Here is a 21,066-nt window from a genome sequence, read left to right as displayed (position 1 = left end):
GAACAAGGGCTGGCTAGGAGCATGAGGTTCTGCAAAGGGCACTGCCCATATCTGATCACACTTGTTATAACACTAGGAGTAGAGTTATATCTGGTCTTTGGCCTCTGAGAAGGGGCTCTGCTGCCCCAGGTGGGTCTGCTCTGCGAGATAAGAAGGAAATGCTCCCCTCCTTCCTTAAACATATACTTACAGAACTTCCTGGGGCCAGCCCGAGGTTAGCAACCTCTGCCCCATTTTAAGATTGTTGCCTGGAGGAGCATGGGCACAGGCTGGCTGTCTGGGAAAATGGGGAAATGGGCAAAGCCGCTGTGGACGGGCCTTCTGACCTACATCCCAAGGGAAACCATCCTCCGTCTTGCCCCACCTCTTCCTCTCCCTCATTTCTCCCCCATCAATCCCAAACCCAGGGATCAATCCACTCTGGGTCCCCTTCCTGCACAGCATGGTTAATTCAATCTCTGCAGAGGGACTTGCATCTTAACTCAGTTCTCGGGAAGATGTGAACGCTTTCCCAGAGGAAACTATAAAGGCTGAGTAACGGGCAATCAGTCTACCTGTGGGCTAGGGGCTCCTGGGTTCTCAAAGTGACCTCTAGCAATGGGGGCCTTGAGGGGAAGTTCTCCCAGAACCCAGGCTCCCTGATGCCCCTTCCTCTTCCTCAGATTGTCAGCTCCAGCTCCCTGGCTGCTCGCCTCCTAGGCTGAGAGTGAGGACTTCGATTTGTTCATCAAAACCTCACTAATGTGGGCAAATAGTGGGGAGGTATTTGTGTACCTTGCGTTATGCAATACAGTGTCCCTGAAAAGATACATGTTATCAAATTTAACATCTCTAAAATGATTAGCAGACAGCCCACAATTTTTACTCTGTAGTAGTTAGTAAGTGAAAAAACCATTCTCATCATAGAGTTTAGAGTGAACTGGAAGCCAGATGGCAAAGAAGTATCTAGTTGTACAACCCAGCGACTTACTGTCTACTACACATGAGATTCCCTAGTGTGAGAAAATGGCTTTCAGAGCATCATTTTGCACAACAAAACTTCACTACTGTGTGCTAATAGCAGGGAGAGAATCCATGTGTATTCTCAATTGTGTGATGCAATTATGTCTGTCATACAGAGTTACGTGAGTCAGAAAGAAAAAAACAAATATATATTAATGCATATATGTGGAATCTAGAAAAATGGTACAGATGAACCTATTTGCAGGGCAGGAATAGAGACGCAGACGTAGAGAACAGACATGTGGACACAGCGGGGAAGGGGAGGGTGGGACGAATTGGGAGGTCCAAGAGGGAGGGGACATATGTATACATAGAGCTGATTCACTTCACGGTACAGCAGAAACTAGCACTACATTGTAAAGCAGTTATACGCCAATAAAAAAACATATATATATATTTTTTTCTATTTATTGAGTACATACTATGGGCCAGGCACTACACTCAGTGCCTTACATAAATCATCTTATTTGTTAATTAAATAAGCATCACTGTACCAATATTTAACAAAAATCAAAAGAAAAAATTTACCCACCACCATACTAACCTCATAAGTAAAGCATTTTACCTTCTTAGGCTAATAGTCAATGGTTCTAAGTTATCAGAATCCGTGTACTTTTGATGAATGGCATCTGCTCTGAGATTCTCCACTTAGAACTGAAATTGCCACTGCTTTCATCACCTTTCACAAGTTGGTTCCTATGAAGGTCTGTTACATTTGCCCCTAGTGACTGAGCCGCTAGCCAAAATAATGATTGATTTCCCCCATGTTACGAAAGAATGAAGAATGTGTGATTTTTATTTCTTCTCTAAACTTACTATCTCTCCACCATAAATTTAAAAGCTTGGAATTACTGTGAGCACGCCTACTAATAAAATGAAGCCCTGAGCAAAAGCATAACTAAATACTTTAGACTCCCAAAGCAAACTCTTCAGAAAGATCTAAAGTAAATAGATCCCCAGCCCTCCCACTACTCAACTAGGCGGACCACGTGGTCATAATTTTTCCATAAGGAGAGGAAGGGAGCAGAGCCACCGCTGACACTTTCTTCCCTGCTATGATTCTAGAGTATTCCTGATTGCCTTTTGCATTTTATTCTTTCAAACCTGACCTGGGCTACATGAGAAATTAACCCTAGCCTCTGAACAAGCCAAGGAACTTATCCTCAGCAAGTCTGTTCTCCTTCCAACAAGTTGAGAGCTCTGTGTCCTCCACACTGATTCTCTTGGTGCCCTTCAACCTCAAAATACCAAGTTTTCGTTGGTCAGTGTCTCTGACCTATGACTCTGAGCTTTGTACTACAGGCAAACTACTGATCACTGAAACAGGCTTTGACCTAATTCTCTTCTTTTCATATATCTCTCATACTGGCTCAAGATCATTGCACATCTCGCTGCACATGTTAAAAGCAAGCAACAAATATTTATTCAGTTGTTACTATATGTAAGGGGTGCTATGGGAAGTATTAAGAATTATAAGATGCGGTCCCTTCCTTCCAAGGACTTACAGTCTAGTTGGGAGTATAAAACACAAGCAAATGGAAAGAGCTTTAATAATGCAAGGCCATGCTGACTGTCATATACACAGCCCATATTTTTAAAAATCCTTTGTTTGGACTTTTTCATACAACTCGCCTTTGGTGCTTATGGCAGATAACCGCAGACAGCTCTACCAACCTTCATTAGACCTTCCCTCCAGTGTAGGAGGCTGGAAAGCTTAAAATGTGATTTCCTAGATTCCCCTGCAACTAGATTTGCAAACTAAAGTGAGGAGAAACAAGGTTGGGGAGATATGAGAGTTTTGAGGTGGTCACAGTAGCTGGACACAGATCCAGGGTCCAGTCACCAGCTTCATGGCGGAGGAGGGCGCTGTGATGGCCTCAGTCAGCAGCTTCCTGAGGGGTGGATATTAGCCATGATGTAACGTAGCTACTTATGAATAGCTGCTGCTCTGTTGCAGAAGTGGGATGAACAATAGGCTGGGATTAGGACCAAATTTGGACAAGGTCTCATTTCGCCTCTGGTTCATCCGTGGCTTTGTGCAAATCATTTAATTTCTCTGTGCCCTGGTCCTTCCTCCTGGAGTAACAAGGACCACAGCAACAATTCCTCTTGTAGGCTGCCCGTGCAGGTGACTACAATTCCTAGACCACACTCTCATACTGCCCTTTAAAGGGAGATGAGGACCCTGGCACCATCCCACAGGCTACTTCCCCAACGTGGCATCCATTTAACCCAAAGCACTTTGGAGCAAGGGACAAATTTCTGGATGCTCTGGGGACATGGCCATTGAATAACATCTCTTTTCTTTGTTTCATGTGGTTTCTATTTATTTACAGAGCACCATGGTTATTCGTGATGCTTTACAAACCGTAAAAACAAGGTCTCCACCCTACAGAATTTACAGAGTAATTTAAACAGACATGCTGCATGGGCTGACAGGTCAGGCATGCCAGGAGATGGTGTTGGTGTTATATAACATGGGTGTGGAGGGTTTCTTCTTGAGTTATAAATACTTTCCAGTTACAAGGGCCTTTCATCTGGGATCCCCTACTGCTTTAGAATAGCAATAACTTCGATTGCTTTCTAAATGCACTTTCCATAAACTGCTGTGGGGATGGAGTAAATGCTTTTAAATGTCTATTAATTGATCTGTACATCTGTTCATTGTCCATATTAAACAGCATGGATGTAAACACGACAGTTTAGGAGAGGCCCACTTCGGGCTCTGGTCTGGCTGCTCCCAGACTGCAACCCCAGAGGGGCCTAGCAGCCTTGCTATACAGCATTGGGAGGGCCAGATGGGCACCTGGCTATGTTCCCAGGTGAGATGCTCCTTCAACCTAGACTCAGAAAGATCACTTCCTGGGGACCTACTTCACCATTTATAGATGAGTTAACATTTCCAAGCCAGGTGAGCTCAGAGGAAGAATTTCCGATGGAAAAACTTGGAGTTATTCCTTGGATGACAACAACGGCTCTCATTCCAGTCCCAGGCACTCCGTCACTTTTCTCTTATGCTACCTTACTTCTCTTCCCTGAGCAATGGCATTTTCAAAATGGCAACGTTTATATTTCATTGCAGTTGGTATGGAGTTTCCTCTTCTATGTCTCTCTCAAAGGCCATTTAGCAAGTGACTATTCCTGGCCTATTTGACAAATTCATTCCCACCCAAGGGAAGGTTGGCCTGGGATGCAAGGTCCTAAAAGTTCACCTTTATGAAATAAGCTAACATCCCTCGTTCTATCCATCCTTTATACTGTTCTCAGAGTTATCTTTCTAAAATCCAGGTAGAAACACATCATCCCCCATTTTAAAAACCATGCCTGAAGAATAAAGTCCAAGGTGCCTTCGCAGGGACATGTGGCCTTCATGGCCTTGGCCAGCTGGCCTGTCTCTCCAGCTTCATCTCTGTCCATGGGACCCGAGGCTGTGGCTACACCAAAGAAGTTGTCCCTTCCCCAGAGATCTTAGACTTCCCTTTCCATGCCTCCTGCAATATGCTCTCTCATCTTCCCTCCTCACCATCCACTACTGTCCATTAAAGCCCACCTCTAATATCCCTCATCTTCGTGACCTTCTACAAGGCCCACCACCATGCATCATCCCACCACCACCCCCTCTTCTTTCCTAGGGCACCTACTCATTTCCACCTCCATATCACCTTGTCACATCATCTTTCAGATACGGGCTCACACGCACCTGTCTTCTCACCCTGCTGGGAGCTTCTTGAGGGCAGAGACCACATCTCACATATAGTAATCTCCCAGTAGAGCTCTGTTGAAGGGTTCTTTTGGCACTTTGAAGGGATGGAGAAGGGGATGGGAGAGAGCAGCTGTAGCTTAAGACCTGGGAAACTATTTGGAACCCGCATTTTGTAGAATTTTGTCTCATCTGCTGTGAGGAGTTCACTCTACAATTATGCTGATCAATTGGCTTTCACATTATAAAGTACTAAATTCAGGGCTTCCCTGGTGGCACAGTGGTTGAGAGTCTGCCTGCCAATGCAGGGGACGCGGGTTCGAGCCCTGGTCTGGGAGGATCCCACATGCCGCGGAGCGACTCGGCCCGTGAGCCACAATTACTGAGCCTGCGCGTCTGGAGCCTGTGCTCGGCAACGAGAGGCCGCGATAGTGAGAGGCCCGCGCACCGCGATGAAGAGTGGCCCCCGCACCGTGATGAAGAGTGGCCCCCGCTTGCCACAACTGGAGAAAGCCCTCGCACAGAAACGAAGACCCAACAAAGCCATACATACATACATACATAAAAAGAATGTAAGCAGACAAGAATAGCATTAAAAAAATAAAAAAATTAAAAATTAAAGTACTAAATTCAGTTTTTGTTTTCTTTGCTCTACATTTTTTTTAGATTTTAACTCAAAATCTAAAATATGCATAACATAAAATTTATCATTTTAATAATTTTAAAATGTACCATTCATTGGCATTAAGTACTTTTACATTGTTGTACAATTATCACCACCACCGATCTCCAGAAATTTTTCATCTTCCAAAACTGAAACTCTGTACCCATTCAACACTAACTTTCCATTCCCTTTTACCACATCCCCTGGGAAACACCATTCTGCTTTCTGTCTCTATGAATTCGACTACTCAAAGTACCTCATATAATTGGAATCATACAATATCAATATTTGTCAATTTGTGACTGGCTTATTTCATTCAGCATAATGTCTTTAAGGTTCATCCATATTGTAGCATGTATCCAAATTCTTTCCATTTCAAGGCTGAATAATATTCCATTGTATATGTTTGTTACATTTTGTTTTTCCATTCATCTATCATCTGTCAAGTGGACACCTGGGCACTTCCCTGAAGGTCCAGTGGTTAAGACTCCGTGCTTCCACTGTGGGGGGCTCGGGTTGGATCCCTGGTTGGGGAACTAAGAGCCCACGTGCCATGCGGCATGGCCAAAAAAAAAAAAATGTGGACACCTGAATTTTTTCCACATTTTGGCCATTGTGAATAACGGTGCTATAAACATGGGTGCTCAAATATCTGTTTGAGTCCTTGCTTTCACTTCTTTGGGGTCATATACCCAAAAGTGGAATCGCTGGATCATATGGTAATTCTTTTTTTTTTTTTTTAATTTTATTTATTTATTTATTTATTTATTTATTTATGGCTGTGTTGGGTCTTCGTTTCTGTGCGAGGGCTTTCTCTAGTTGCGGCAAGCGGGGGCCACTCTTCATCGCGGTGTGCGGGCCTCTCACTGTCACGGCCTCTCTTGTTGCGGAGCACAGGCTCCAGACGCGCATGCTCAGTAGTTGTGGCTCACGGGCCTAGTTGCTCCGCGGCATGTGGGATCCTCCCAGACCAGGGCTCGAACCCGTGTCCCCTGCATTGGCAGGCAGATTCTCAACCACTGCACCACCAGGGAAGTCCCCATATGGTAATTCTATGTTTAATTTTTTGCGGATCTGCCATACTGGTTTTTGTTGTTCTTGTTGTTGTTGTTCTAGGCTGGGCCACGCAGCTTATGGGATGTTAGTTCCCCTACCAGGGATTGAACCTGGGCCCTTGGCAATGAAAGCTCAGAGTCCTAACCACTGGACTGCCAGGGAATTCCTGCCATACACTATTTTCCATAGCTGTTGCACCATTTGATATTCCCACTAACAGTGCACAAGGATCCCAATTTCTCCACGTCTTCAGCAACAATTGTTATTTTCTGGGCTTTTTGTGCTTGTTTTTATTTTATTTTTTTTTAATAGGCAATTCTAATGGGTGTTGAAGTGGTATCCATTTGGATTTTGACTAGATTCTGTTTTGAACCTCTGCATTCACTGACTTGATTCCCCATGATAAGCCCAATCTAATTATACACGATGACCTCTATTTCTTCCTCATGAGACTTGAGCCTGCCTCCGAGAAAAGTGACAGCCACAGAGGGAGATCTAAAGGTAAGTGGGCCCGGGGCCAGCTGCACTTCCTCATCCAGGTCAGCAGGCGGCGCTCCCACGGGACTGCCCTGAAGGCTCTGATGACAGATGACAAGGCAGGTCGCTTTTCCAGACCAAAGCAGAGTCCTAGATAAGCAAAAAGGTCTCTTTGTTCCCTGACCCTCTTCCCTCAGTTTTGTCCTCCTCACAGTGTCAGTATCAAGGAGAACCAAGCAGCCTAGGCCACAGCAGTGGTTCTCAAAGAGGATGCCATTGACATTCGGAGTGAGACTATTCTTCATTATGCAGGACAGTGGACAGTCATTGTGACAACAAAAATGTCCCCACCCGCATCTCCCAAGTACCCCCTCCCTCTAGAGATGGGAGGTGCCCAAGTGAGATCCAGGTATGCAAAGGAATCTGGAGATTCCCAGTGTCCATTCACTGGGAAGCTTCTCCCACTCACTCCTGCAAAGCAGCGACCACCAGAAAGAGGACTCTTGTCCAGTTGAGGAGACCCTGGAACTCAGCCAAGGAAAACGTCACAGGTCGCTTTAGGTGACCTAGACGACTCCTCTGAGTCTGTTAATAATCACTTGACAGTGAAAGGCTCGCATATCAGGAGAAGGGGGAGACGCTCTCTAAAAGCAAGATGAATACTATAACAGAAGAAATATCCCAGCATACCCACCGCCCCCCCAATCCCGAAATCAGGACTTGAAATCTGAACCTGGTCCCTTCGATGTCCATTTGACCCTCCCTCCCCGCAGTCCCTGCCTTGCCTAGTCCGGCTTAAGGGACTTCACTTCCCTGTGCTGCCATAGCAACCAGGAAACAACCTCCGCTCACAGTGAGAAGGATGGTTCTATGGCCCAGATCTGCTGAGGCGCAAGGCCGGTAACAGAGCAACAGGACCAGGGGACAACAAGGGCACAGGCGAAGGGGAGAGAGAGGTTGCCCAGAGAGTAGACAATCCAGGGCTTGAGGAGTCTGGGTTTGCGGTTTATTTTTTCTCCCGACAAAGACACACACTGTCTAAACTGTGTGACTGGTTGTTATTAAGAAGCTGCTGTATGAGGGGAAAATGTATTTAATAAAAGGCCCAGTGTTTGTGGTCTTCTTGGGCTCACTGCTGAGGTCAGGAAATCTTGAGGTGTGACCAGTTTTCAGCCTTCAAAACCAAGAGGAACTGCCCTTGAGAAGGGTGGTCAGAGGGAAAATATGTTCACCCTCTCTCTCCTGAGCCGGGGACACGGGAAGTTGGTCCAGAACAAACAGAAGTTAGAAGTCTATTTTGAACCAGAGGTGAGTCTTACAGCTGAATAAAAGCATATTTTGGGGGTGGAGGAGGAATGTTCTATTTTTTCATTTGGGGCTGAGCCCTGTGTGTTTTGGTTTGTTTTGTTGGTCCAGTGGTGGGGGTCACTGGGAGATTGTCCCTCCTCCTTTTCTTAAATTCAAGAAAATAAGATAGCTTGCTTGACACACAGAGATTGCCACTGGGGCCCTCTTCCTCCCCCCTCACACACTGACTTACAGCCTCATTTGCTTTAGACTGGAGGAGATTCCAAATTGTCTAGAATTTGGGCGGTTTGGTACGAGACCAGAATTTCCACCTGTGTTCTAGGCAAGCTGATGGCTGTTTGGTTTTTAGACATCATGCTCTGTGGTTGAAATGCTGAAATGTTCGTGCCAATTCAATGGCTTCCTTGAACCTTCTGGAATTCAACCCCCAGGACTCACATTTAATATAGGCAAACTTTTTTTTCATTTTAGAAGATTTTAAAGAGGTAGCAAAACTCCCTTGTTGTACTGGAATTTTATTTCATTGAATCCTGCCAGGAATAAGAAATCCACTGGGGGTACTTTGAAAATTTTTGGATCACACAGAGATTTCCATTGTTGTTGTAGTTTGTCATGATATTTGACTTTCACTGTATTAAAAGACATATAAATTTTCAAAGGACCTCTGTGGCCAATGGCATTTACTTACTTACAAGATATGTAACTACTTTATAGGCTCTTAAACAGCCAAATTAGGTAATGTTACATAGCATCTAGAATGTATAGAAATTCTCCCTGTGTACAGCTGAAGTGATGGGCTGGAATGGTTTTCTCCTATTTAAACTGCCAGCTGGTCCAGGTCTAATTTCAAAGTTATCTGCTGCCCTTGGTAATCCTGACTACTTACTTGCATACCAGGAAATTTTAACTGGCCTGGAAGCTACACTCTACCCTATTTAAGCCTCCAGGCATAAATGGCTCTCCTGAAAGTTATATAGGGTAAAATAGAATCGTGACCTAGGTTCTACTAACTCGGAGAGGCAGATAACAAAAACAGTTGCCAAGAAGCGTGAATGTATTCTGTGACACCATGTGAGCAATTCAGAGAAAACCAGTCACTAAAAACACGTCAAACACCTGCCCAAGCAGTATTTGCTATAAAAGAGCCTTCCACTGTGGACCAATCAAGGAGGTTTCTTTCCATTGCAGGATTACTTGAACTGGAAGTCCCCAGAAGATTATATCCTGGTCAGCAAACCGCAGGATGAGGGTAATGCCGACCAGCACATGTGGAGCCTCCTTCTTCCTAAAACATTCAGCACTAGAAAGGGCGCCCTGATCCTCTACTCGGAAGGCTTAGCCATATCAGCATGGACCCCCAAAGAGAGGAGAAAAGGCTCCTACTGCCCCAAAGGCCACAGGAAGAGGCTGGATCTTGAACTGTGCACACTTCAGGACCTCAAAGAAGCCATCCTGGCGTACGGAAGGAGACAGGTAGGCAGAGCACTGTCCAGGGTTCAGGGAAGGCCCCGGTCTGTGTCTCTAGACATCCAGTTGCAGCTTTGGATATAACCTCTTCGCAGACCCTAGGAAGGTATGAAACCCTCAGACGTCCATTTCTTCATCTCTAAAATGGGATTGTACTCATGGTACACAATTGTCATGAGGCTTAAATGAAATAATCTATGTGAAAGGGCTCTGAAAAGCATAAAGGGCTATATTATTATCATTTTGTGTTTTCCTTTCCATTAGAATGACACAAAGTCCTTTCCAGCATTCAGACAGATCTGGGCTGGCACACGTTTCATCAGAATCCTTGAAGTTCTGTCTCATAGCCACAAGCATCACGATCACACCTCTGATGCTCTTGGCTTTGTGGAAATGAGGAGAACATTTTAAATATTTACCTTGAGCCCTTCAGCATCTGCAGGATAAGTTAATGACTTTCTCCACTCTGAATTTAATATTAAGGGGAAACCCCTGTGCTCATTTTTCTGATTGATACTCTCTAATGTCTTATGAGATGTATACGTGGCCCCTGCTTTATATAATGACACGCATCAGCCCTATGGCTGAGGCCATGAGAGAGGCTGGGACAATGTGTCACTTCGTGAAATTCTAGCTTATAGATGGTGGGTGACTCCCTAGTTTAAAAGTCTCTGCTGGCTTCTCATTCCCCACAGGATAAAGTCGTTAACTTCTTGTACCAAGCGCTTCAAGCACTGGCTTTCTCTTCCATTCCTAGCCATATCTGCAACTTGTTCTAACCATCGCCATGACTATGGACCCCTCAAGGCCCCACCCATGTGAAGAGCTCACCATTCCACTAACATCCCATGCCCTTTTGTGACTCTACACTTTTGCACATGCTTCTACAGCTGGAAAACTCCTATTCATCCTTCAAAACACAACTCCAATGTCATCGCCCACTGAAGCTTCTCCCACTTCCCTAGACAGAGCTATCCCATCGCTCCCTCCTCTGTGAGCATTCCCATACCATCATACATTGCAGTTCATCTCTTTGTCCAACGGTTACCATCTCCTTGAGGGCAGGAACCACATCTAAATCTTAGTTTCCAGAAAAAAGTGAGTACCCATAAATGTTTGTGAAATGAATGAATCGATCATGCACGATACCGTCAATGTTTTTTAGATCATCCCCCGGTATCATTATTGAGCAATTTATCACCTACCCCACCAAGGCAGAGTTTCCAAAAGGAAAGTTCCTCTGCTCCTTTTCCTCTTTCAAAACACAAAGAAGCTTAATGACCTTGACCAAATGCCCAATTACCCTTTGTATTAAAAATCATAAATTCTTGGATGAAAGGAAACCAATTGTTGTTGAATGCTTAGTATTATATTACAGCTATTATTTCATTAAATCTTCACAATGACTTGTGAGATATGGTTTTTCTTGCCCCCTTTTGTAGATGAGGAAAATGAGGCTCGGAGGAGTTAAGTGACTTGGCCAAGGTCTCAGAGCTAGTTAATGACAGAGCCAGGATTCAAACCCAAGGCTGCCTATTCTCCAGGGCCAGCATGCTTTGCACTTCACCCTATTGTCCGTGGACTTGGAAGGCCTCCAGGAGTCTCTGTGCCAGGCCTTGGCGTGTTTGCCCTCACATCCACTCCTCACCCTTACCTTACTCTACTCTGCATCACAGTGGGGTTGACCACAGGCTGCATATAATTCCACAAACATCTGTGTCAACCAGCTTCTAATTGAATTTGCCATTGGAAGACATTGGAAGGAGATTGGAGAGGGAGAAGAAAAAAGCCCGGGTATTTCTCCCCTCCCATTCTACCTGTAGTGGTGAGAAGCACCCGCATCACCTCTGTGGCCCAGCTCCCAACAGACAAGCAGGGCCACTGTAGCTCCAGGTTCCTCCAGGTGACCCTGCCAGCTCCTTCCTCTGCCCTTTCGCCTAGGGGTCAGACTGGCTTCCTGATGTTACTAATCTCAGTGTTGCCTCAACATCTTTTTGGCTTCTGAGCTCTCTATTCACTTGTGTAACCGATTACCTGAATTAAATTCCTTCTATGCTTAAATATTTAGAGTAGTTTCTGTTTTCCTGGCTGGACACTGATATGTAGGCTGACTTACTGCCCAGAGCAAGAATACCCTCCACATCTTTCAGATGCTTGTCTATAGGGCTTAAATATTCCAGGTAACAGTGATCTTATTACTTTATAAAGTAGATGAGTCTGTTTGAGGATGGCTTCAATTTTAGTCAGACTTGGGCTCCATGAAAAAAAAGTGTCTGTCTTCCTGAGGTATCCATCTACCGGACTTACAACATGTAACTGTACAAACAGGACACTGTAGTCTCACTCCAAATGAATAGAAGGGAAATGGTGTGAGGACATGAGAAAGGAAAGAAAAAGTTTGGGATAGTAATAAGGCAGGAATTTAAGATTAGAGGACATGGTACATTAAAATAGGAGGAAAAAAACCCAAGAGGGATTTGGAATTAAATACAATGAACACGGGCTTCCCTGGTGGCACAGTGGTTAAGAATCCGCCTGCCAATGCAGGGGACACGGGTTCAAGCCCTGGTCTGGGAAGATCCCACATGCCGCAGAGCAGCTAAGCCCATGCGCCACAACTACTGAGCCTGCGCTCTAGAGCCCACAAGCCACAACTACTGAGCCTGCGTGCCACAACTACTGAAGTCCATGAGCCTAGAGCCCGTGCTCCACAACAAGAGAAGCCACTGCAATGAGAAGCCCGTGCACCGCAACAGAGTAGCCCCCGCTCGCCGCAACTAGAAAAAGCCCGCGCGCAGCAACAAAAACCCAACACAGCCAAAAATAATAAATAAATTAAATAAATAAATTTATTAAAAAAAAAGACAATGAACACCTCAGAAGAGGAGACCTTTGGAAACTACAGAGCACCATCTGATTATGAAAACTATAGCCTGGCAAGAAACTTTTAAACATAATATCCAGTGCTGGGAAGGCTATGGGGAAATGAGATGTCTCATACATTAGGAGTACAAATTCACATGACATTTCTGGAGGGCATTTTGGCAAAAACCTAAAAAGGGCTAATACTCTTTGATTTAGCATTCTACTTTTAGGAAGTTGCCTTAGGAAATAATCAGAGATGTGGCCAAAGATTTACACACAAGAATGTTTACTACAGGGTTATTTATTACCATACAAAACATTGAAAATAATAAATGTCCAACAATGGGATAGTGATTAAATAAAGTACAGTCATACAATGGATTTGGGGTCAGGCAATAAAATCATGTATTATTCATGAATAACATGAGAAAATACAGTGTATTTTTTAAAAGCAGGTTATAAAATAGTATTCATATTAAAAATAGCAAAGTTCATTAACGTTTTTTTGAGTATTTACTATGTTCCTGCCACTGTTATAAGTGCTTTCCATTGCATAACTCAATATGCTTTCTATCAATTGTAGGGGTAGGTACTATTATTATTCCATTTTAAAGGTAAGGAAATTAAAGCACAGAGAGTTCAAGTAATTCACTCAAGATTTATACAGCCACATAGATAATTACACCAGCATTCGAAACTAGACAGTGTACAAAACATCACCTCTCGAATATAATCCCAATTTTTAAAAATTAGTTATACAAGAAGGAGGATACACATCAAAATTTAACCATGGGTGGTGGGACTATAAGTCATATTTTTATTCATACATATCCTTTCACCAAACATTATTTTCTTTAAGTCATGGAATTTTTAAAGTAAAAAATTTGTCTAAGTGACATACCCACCAGCGCCATGACAGTTCTGAGGCTGACCATCAAAGATCAAAAAGTGGGTGGTGGCCCCAATCCTGGAAATCTCCGCCCCTTCCCCAAAATATTGATAGTTGGAGTAATCCTTCCCCTCATTAGCCTATGAAATTACCCAGCCCATAAAAACTAACCATGCCATATTTCCGTGCCTCTCGCCTTCTGAGATGGCCCACACTCTGTCTATGGAGTGTTTCTCTCTAAGTAAGTCCACTTCTTACCTATCCAAAAAAAACCAAAAAACAAAACAAAACTATGACTTTGAAGGAGGTAGACAATGAAAGGGAAGGCCAGGTTAACCCTAGAGAGCCAGGTGGGAAACAGAATAGAAACAGTGCTGTAAACTGAGCCCCGCAATAACCACACCATCTGTTCCTCGGGATCAGTATTTCTTCGTCCAAATAGTATACTCCAAGAGTTAAAAACACCACACTCAAAGTAAAAGAGCCAAAGTGGGGAGGGAAATAAAAGGGAGGATGGGTAACCAATAGAGTAGCGCTGCTCACAGAAGGATCTCTCCTGGCTAAATTGTGAATCAGGAAACCTACACAACGCAGGATCAACTCAGACCTGTGAGAATCAAGGCTGTCACAGGAAGGTGAATTAAATTTTTAAAGCATCTCACACCATCTCCAGTTCTACATATGGATCTAATGACATGCATGTGGCAATCCATCTGGGTTTCATTTTATAGCTCAACACACACCTACTCTTTAACTTTCTTGATGGCCCAACTTCCTAATGAGCAAAGATAAATGCGCTAAATCGAGAGATTAGGTGTCAGAGTTCTTACACTTCTAGATACACACAGATGTGTTGCTTGTTTGGTTTTTTTTAAAACAGAAGGAAATACGGTTCAAACATTCCCAAAACTAAAACCATTCTTCCTGAGGCCTCTAATTCGTCCAGCTTCCCATCACATATTTAAAAATCAAATAGCTATGAAATCTAAATTACCATAATTTGGGGTAGTATCTAAATGATACTCATAATGATGCTTTTGAAGCATAGCAGAAACCTCAAGTACCTCTCAAATCATTGGAAACTTTAAACAATTCTCACATTGTTTTCATATTTCTTATTCTTATATTTTTAAAATTTTGCAAATCCGGTGATAATTTTTACATGTCCACCATGGTACATTGATTAAATAATGTATTAGAAATAATCTGTTTTAAAAATTCAGTTCACAGAGCATCCCATTTCTTTTTTTTTTTTTAAATATATATGCTAGGTATTATTTTTTTTAATTTTATTTATTTATGGTTGTGTTGGGTCTTCGTTTCTGTGTGAGGGCTTTCTCTAGTTGTGGCCAGCAGGGGCCACTCCTCATTGCGGTGCGCGGGCCTCTCACTATCGCAGCCTCTCTTGTTGCGGAGCACAGGCTCAGTAATTGTGGCTCACGGGCCCAGCCGCTCCGCGGCATGTGGGATCCTCCCAGACCAGGGCTCGAACCCGTGTCCCCTGCATTGGCAGGCTGATTCTCAACCACTGCGCCACCAGGGAAGCCCCCCCATTTCTTTATCCCATTGAAGCATGAACAGGATTCAGTTTACTGTAGCTGGTTTCAACCGAGATTGTATTGCGTCTGCCATCTCCCTTATAAGTGTGATTACATTTAAGAGTATTGTCAGCCTTGTTCCGCTGATTCCATACGGCCTAATCTCTCCCCACATCTCAGTACTCAAGGTGCTTAACTCTTTAGTTGGTGTTTTCAGTCAATATACAACCCATGAAGGCACTTTCAGACTACTATTTTATCAAGTACTATTGTGATAAGTTATATTTTTTGAATAAAGTTTATTTTTCCACTCTAATCATAACATCAGCTCATTATACAAAATAGAAAGATACAGAAAAATAGGAAGAATAATAAATTATCCTTTCAGCCAAAGATCAGGAAGACAAAGTTCCCTTTGCAAGTCCTAATCAATTACCTGCTACTGGTTTGATGGTGTCCCTAAGAAGTGCTCTGATGGCTGTCAGCAAGGTTCTAGGAGGTACCAAAGCAGCAAGCGGAGAAAGAGTGGCTTGACTGCACTCATTCTGCCAAGTGCGCTCCATTTGAGCAGCTCCTGAGCAGTTGTACTTACAGCCTTTAATAAACCTAGAAGTAGGAAAGACCAGGAGAGAATCATGGGTCATCCGTAATGATGAGGTCAAAGGTATTGTCAGTAATAGCTAACACTTGTTGAGTGCTTGGTGTAGGCCAGGCATTTAATCTCTATAACCACACCCAATCTGCACAAGCTAATGAGCTGGGTGCCACCATTAGTTCCATTTTGTAGTAGGAAAAATGGGGGTTTGAAATTAATTAACTTCCCCCAAATTATACATCTAAGTGGTGGAGCTAGAATTGGAGCCTGGACAATTGAGTCCAAAGCCCCACTTTTAGTCCCTAGAGGGCCTAATTTTGAAGATTCCACATGCTCCAGGGAAAAGAAACATCTCTCCTGCTTTAACAGTATTTTTTTTTTAATTTTTTTTTTTAAACGCATTGTTTACTTTGTTTATTTATTTATTTATTTTTGGCTGTGTTGGGTCTTCGTCTCCGTGCTAGGGCTTTCTCTAGCTGTGGCAAGCGGGGGCCACTCTTCATCGCGGTGCACGGGCCTCTCACTATCGCGGCCTCTCCTGCCGCGGAGCACAGGCTCCAGACGCGCAGGCTCAGCAATTGTGGCTCACGGGCCCAGCTGCTCCGCGGCATGTGGGATCTTCCCAGACCAGGGCTCGAACCCGTGTCCCCTGCATTGGCAGGCAGACTCTCAACCACTGCGCCACCAGGGAAGCCCAACAGTATTTTTTTTTAAAGGGATCTTGGTCTTCCAACACATCCCTTAAAATCCTTTATTACACAAATCAGAACATAAATCAGATTTTCATTAAAACCAATCTGGGTCGTCAGGTAACATGTTCAAGTAAGCCATATATATGATCCAGTAGGCTTGGCTTTATGTATTTCATCCATTGGTTCCCTTGTATAACCACTAGATAGAGAATATTTATAATAACGGCTAACACTTAAGTAATAGGCTAACACTTAAGTAATACTATTGTACCCATCACCATTCTAAGCACTTTATACTTATTATCTCATTTAATCCTCACAATAACTTTATGTGTACTTTTTATTGTTGTAAAATATACATAAAATTTACCATTTTAATCCATTTTAAGTATACAGTTGAGTGGCAGTAAGTACATTCTGTATATACATTGTTATACAACCATTACCACCATCCATCTCCAAAACTTTTTTATCTAGCAAAACTAAAACTCTCTACACATTAAACAGTAATTTCCTATTTTCCATCATTCTACTTTTTGTGTCTATGAATTTGACCACTGTAAGTACCTCATATGAGTGAAATAATACATAGTTATCCTTTTAGTATTTTGTGATTGGTTTATTTCATTTAGCATAATGTCTTCAAGGTTCGTTCATATTGCAGCATGTATCAGAATTTCCTTTCTTTTTAAAGCTGAATAATGATTCACTACGTATATATACCACATTTTGTTTATTCATTCATCAGTCGATGGACACAAATTGCTTCCACGTTTTGGCTATTGTGAATAATGCTGCTATAAACCTGGATGTACAAATACCTGTCGATGTCCTTGCTTTTAATTCTTTTGAGTATATACCCGGAAGTAGAATTGCTGGATCATATGTAATTCTATTTTTCGTTTTTTGAGGAACCACCATACTGTTTTCCATAGTCGCTGCGTCATTTTACATTCCCATTAGCAATGCCCAAGGGTTTCAATTTCTCCAGATCTTCAACAACACTTGTTATTTTCTGTGGTTTTTTTTAATAACAGCTATCTTAATGGGTGTGAAGCGGTATCCCAGTGTGGTTTTGATTTGCATACCTTAGTAACAAGTAATATTTAGCATCTTTTCATGTGCTTATTGGCCATTTGTGTCTCTCCTTTGGAAAATTGTCTATCCAGGTCCTTTGCCCATTTTAAAATCAGGTTGTTTGTTTTTTTGTTTTTGAGTTGTAAGGGTTCTTTATACATTCTGCATATTAATCCCTTATCAGATATATATGATTTGCAAATAATTTCTCCCATTCTGTGGGTTGCCTTTTCACTCCTGCTAGTGTCCTTTGATGCACACAAGTTTTACATTTTCTTTCTTTCTTTTTTTTTTTTTTTGGCCACGTGGCATGCAGGATCTTACTTCCCCCACCAGGGGTTGAATCCGTGCCCCCTGCAGTGGAAGCACGGAGTCTTAACCACTGACTGCCAGGGAAGTCCCAAGCTTTATATTTTCATGAAGTCTGACTTATCTATTTTTTCTTCTGTTGCCTATTCTTTTGGTGTCATATCCAAGAAATCGTCACCAAATCCAATGTTGTGAAGCTTTTCCCCTACATTTTCTTCTAAGAGTTTTATAGTTTTAGCTCTTAAGTCTATTCTACTTTGAGTTAATTTTTGTATATGATGCAAGGTAAGGATCCAACTTCATTTATTTTTGCATGCAGGGTATATACTTTTATCATCCTTATTTGACAGATAAAGAAACTGAGGCACAGATGGGTCAAGTAATTTCCCCAAAGCCACACAGCTAGTAAATAATGGAGCCAGGATTCAGACTGAAGCAGACTGAGCTCTTAAAGAAACTGAAGCTTAATTTTTTCTGTTTTCATTTCTAGTTGTTGTATCTTCTTTGCTTTTGTGACATATGGCTGGTCAAATCTTTGATGCTAAACGGTCTGGTTGAGAATCAAACCCTGTTACAGCATTGCAACTATGGGAAAATTCAGACCACTTTATGATTCTCTTCTTAATGGCTTGATACTCAGGAACATATGGCCACCAAAGATATGTGGGAGAGATAGTATCATTTGTACAGACCCTCAGAAATTAAACCTGCAGAGAAAAGAGCTAGCCGAAAGTGTCAGTGTTTACACGAGGCTGATTAAAGTCAGGCTGGGGCTGAGAAGACTTTTCAGGCACAGCTGCAAGTGGACACACATCTCTCCCCTCCCACCTCACCCTCACCTCAACTCTGGTTGCACTCACCTGGCAGCCCCAAGTCTGGCTCCAGGCACACCTGCACAGGTGCAACAACAATGGTGGTTACCCTCTGTTCTAATAAGGCTTGGCTTTTGCCAGGGCACACTAACTCCGGCAAGCCTGACCAAGGGGCAGGAGACACCAGCTATGCTCCTCCGGAGAGAAGGACTTCTGACTGGAGTGGGCAGCTCGAGGTACAGGTGGTCAGCAGGAAAGTACAGACATTTGGGGGATTTCTATTCCATTGAGCTAACATCTTGAATAGTTATTAAATAGACAGTGCCTTGAACATTGCCTGACACATGGCAAATTCTCAACAGATAGTTGTTAGATGAACATATTAGTTGCCAGGATGTGGTGGTGGGAGGTCATAAACTCTACCCAGCAGGGCTAGGTGTACAATGTGGTCAGGTAGGCGGATTTGTGCTCCTGTGATACCTGATACAAGGCAGCCCATGAGAGGAACTAGACTATAATTTATTAATATGCTGTCAAAGTATAAAGACGGTAGAGACTGAGATTGCTTCCTACCAGGAAAATCTAGAGTGGCGTCTTGAAGGAGGTAGAATCTGAGCTGAGTCTTGTGGTAAAAAATAAATGGAGAGCGACCCTCTAGGCATAGGTCAGTGAAAGCCCAGAGGGGAGAGTGGGCAAAGTCAGAGTAATTAGACAGGTGTGGCTCTTACCTGGAGAAGTGGGTGGGGTCAAACTACAGAGGGCTTTGCCTGCCAGCCCTGGGAGAGCTGGATTTCTCTCTTTACCTCTCTGTTGACTCCTGCACACAAAGGCTGCCCACCCTCTGTGGTACAATGACAGCTGGCGATCTGGGCATTTCTTGTCTTCCTGGGGACACTGGCACCCTGCCACCGCATATCTGCTGGCCGGGAGCACTGCACACATGGGCTCCTTCCATCTTCTGAAAACCCTTGCCTGCCAGGACCGAGGTGGGGTGGCCATGACAGCCAGTGTGGGGCTGCGGACAGATGCAAGGGCGCCCCTTTGCCCCTCTGCACATGGAGGCCGGGGGAGCACCAGGAAGTTGGCGGGCCAGAGCAAGTCCCTCGTTAGAGGAAGCACTCCCGGTGGAGTGTGGATAAGAGACCCCTCTGTGCACACTAATTACTCATTTCAGAAGAACCAAAAGCTGGGGTTGATTAGCAAAGCCAAGGCAGGCCTGAGAAGTCTGGAAACATCGGCAGCCAGCCTCCTGCTATCGTTTATTTCCCTGTTCCAGAAACTCCCTTCCTGGCTCCCTTCTGCCTCCTTTTATGTTTTAGAGTAATTTTGGTGGTTAGAGGTTCAGGATAATGTTGGAGAAGGAATAGAAAAATATGGAGAATGTATGCAAGGGTGGAGGGTGCAATAAAATACATTAATTTTTAACGTGTTTTCCATTTATAATATAATCTATTTTACTGAAATTTTGATTCCATAAAAAAAGAGAGAAGAAAAAACTATCTGTAATCTTATGCCCAACACCCTAATACTGTTATTAGAATTTTAATGTATTTTCTTCCAGTCTTTCCACCATGATTATACATTTATAAAATAAACTTTTATGGGATTGTAGTTGTACTATACATGCTCTCTAATACCTTGCTTTTTTCCGCTTAACTTATTATTCTACATGTTGGAAATGAGTGAATAGATTTAACCCTGAGTGAGCTTTTTGGTAACCTAAGCAGGCCTGCGGCCTCCCGCAGTACTTCAGTTAATCCAATGAGATGTGAAATTTATGAACCAACTTCACAGGCATAATTTGAGAAATTACGAACAGGAACCAGAAAACTAGAAAAAAAAACTTAAAGAAGCTGTGGTAGGCAGAATAATGGCCCCCCAAAGATGTCTACAACCTAATTGCTGGAACTTATGAATATATTAGGTTATATGGCAAAGGGAAATTACGGTTGCAGATGGAATTAAGATTACTAACCAGATGGCCTTAAAACAAGGCGGTTATCCTGGATTATCAGGGCAGGCCCAGTATAATCACAGGGATCCTTAAAAGCGGAAGAAGGAATCAAAAGAGAGAACCAGAGAGATGGCAGCATGAGAAGGACTCAGCCCAATGTTGCTGGCTTTGAAGATGGAGGAAGGGGTCACAGGCCAAGGAATGCAGGCAGCCTCTAGAAACCGGAAAAAACAAAGGAACAGATGCTTCCCTAGAGCCTCCAGAAAGCCCTGTAATACCTTGATTTTAGCCCCGTGAGACCCATTTCAAACTTCTGACCTCCAGCACTGTAAAATAACAAATTTGTATCATTTAAAGCCACTAACGGCACTTCCCTGGTGGCGCAGTGGTTAAGAATCCGCCTGCCAATGCAGGGGACATGGGTTCGAGCCCCAGTCTGGGAAGATCCCACATGCCGCGGAGCAACAAAACCCGTGCACCACAACTACTGAGCCTGCACTCTAGAGCCCACAAGCCACAACTACTGAAGCCCGCATCCTGGAGCCTGTACTCTGCAAAAAGAGAAGCCACTGCAATGCGAAGCCCGCACACCGCAACGAAGAGTAGCCCCCCCTTGCTGCAACAAGAGAAAGCCAGTGCACGGCAACGAAGACCCAATGCA

The 21,066-nt window shown here is 43.4% G+C and overlaps 1 protein-coding gene across 3 annotated transcripts in view; it reads left to right on the top strand.

The window, feature by feature from the left end:
- The first annotated feature begins 6,412 nt into the window (after window positions 1-6,412).
- Window positions 6,413-21,066, top strand: part of KIAA2012 — a 119,419-nt gene continuing 104,765 nt past the window's right edge. For all 3 annotated transcript variants that reach the window (XM_082397045.1, XM_082397044.1, XM_082397043.1), the window contains exons 1-2: window positions 6,413-8,207; window positions 9,396-9,680. In XM_082397045.1, the coding sequence (XP_082253171.1) occupies window positions 8,124-8,207; window positions 9,396-9,680 (369 nt within the window). In that variant the 5' untranslated portion in view covers window positions 6,413-8,123. The remainder of the gene's footprint in view (window positions 8,208-9,395; window positions 9,681-21,066) is intronic.

The sequence above is a fragment of the Balaenoptera borealis genome (genome assembly GCF_965194805.1).
Source record: "Balaenoptera borealis genome assembly, chromosome: 6".
In the NCBI taxonomy this organism is placed as follows: domain Eukaryota; kingdom Metazoa; phylum Chordata; class Mammalia; order Artiodactyla; family Balaenopteridae; genus Balaenoptera; species Balaenoptera borealis.
This window is presented reverse-complemented; position numbering and strand designations above follow the sequence as displayed.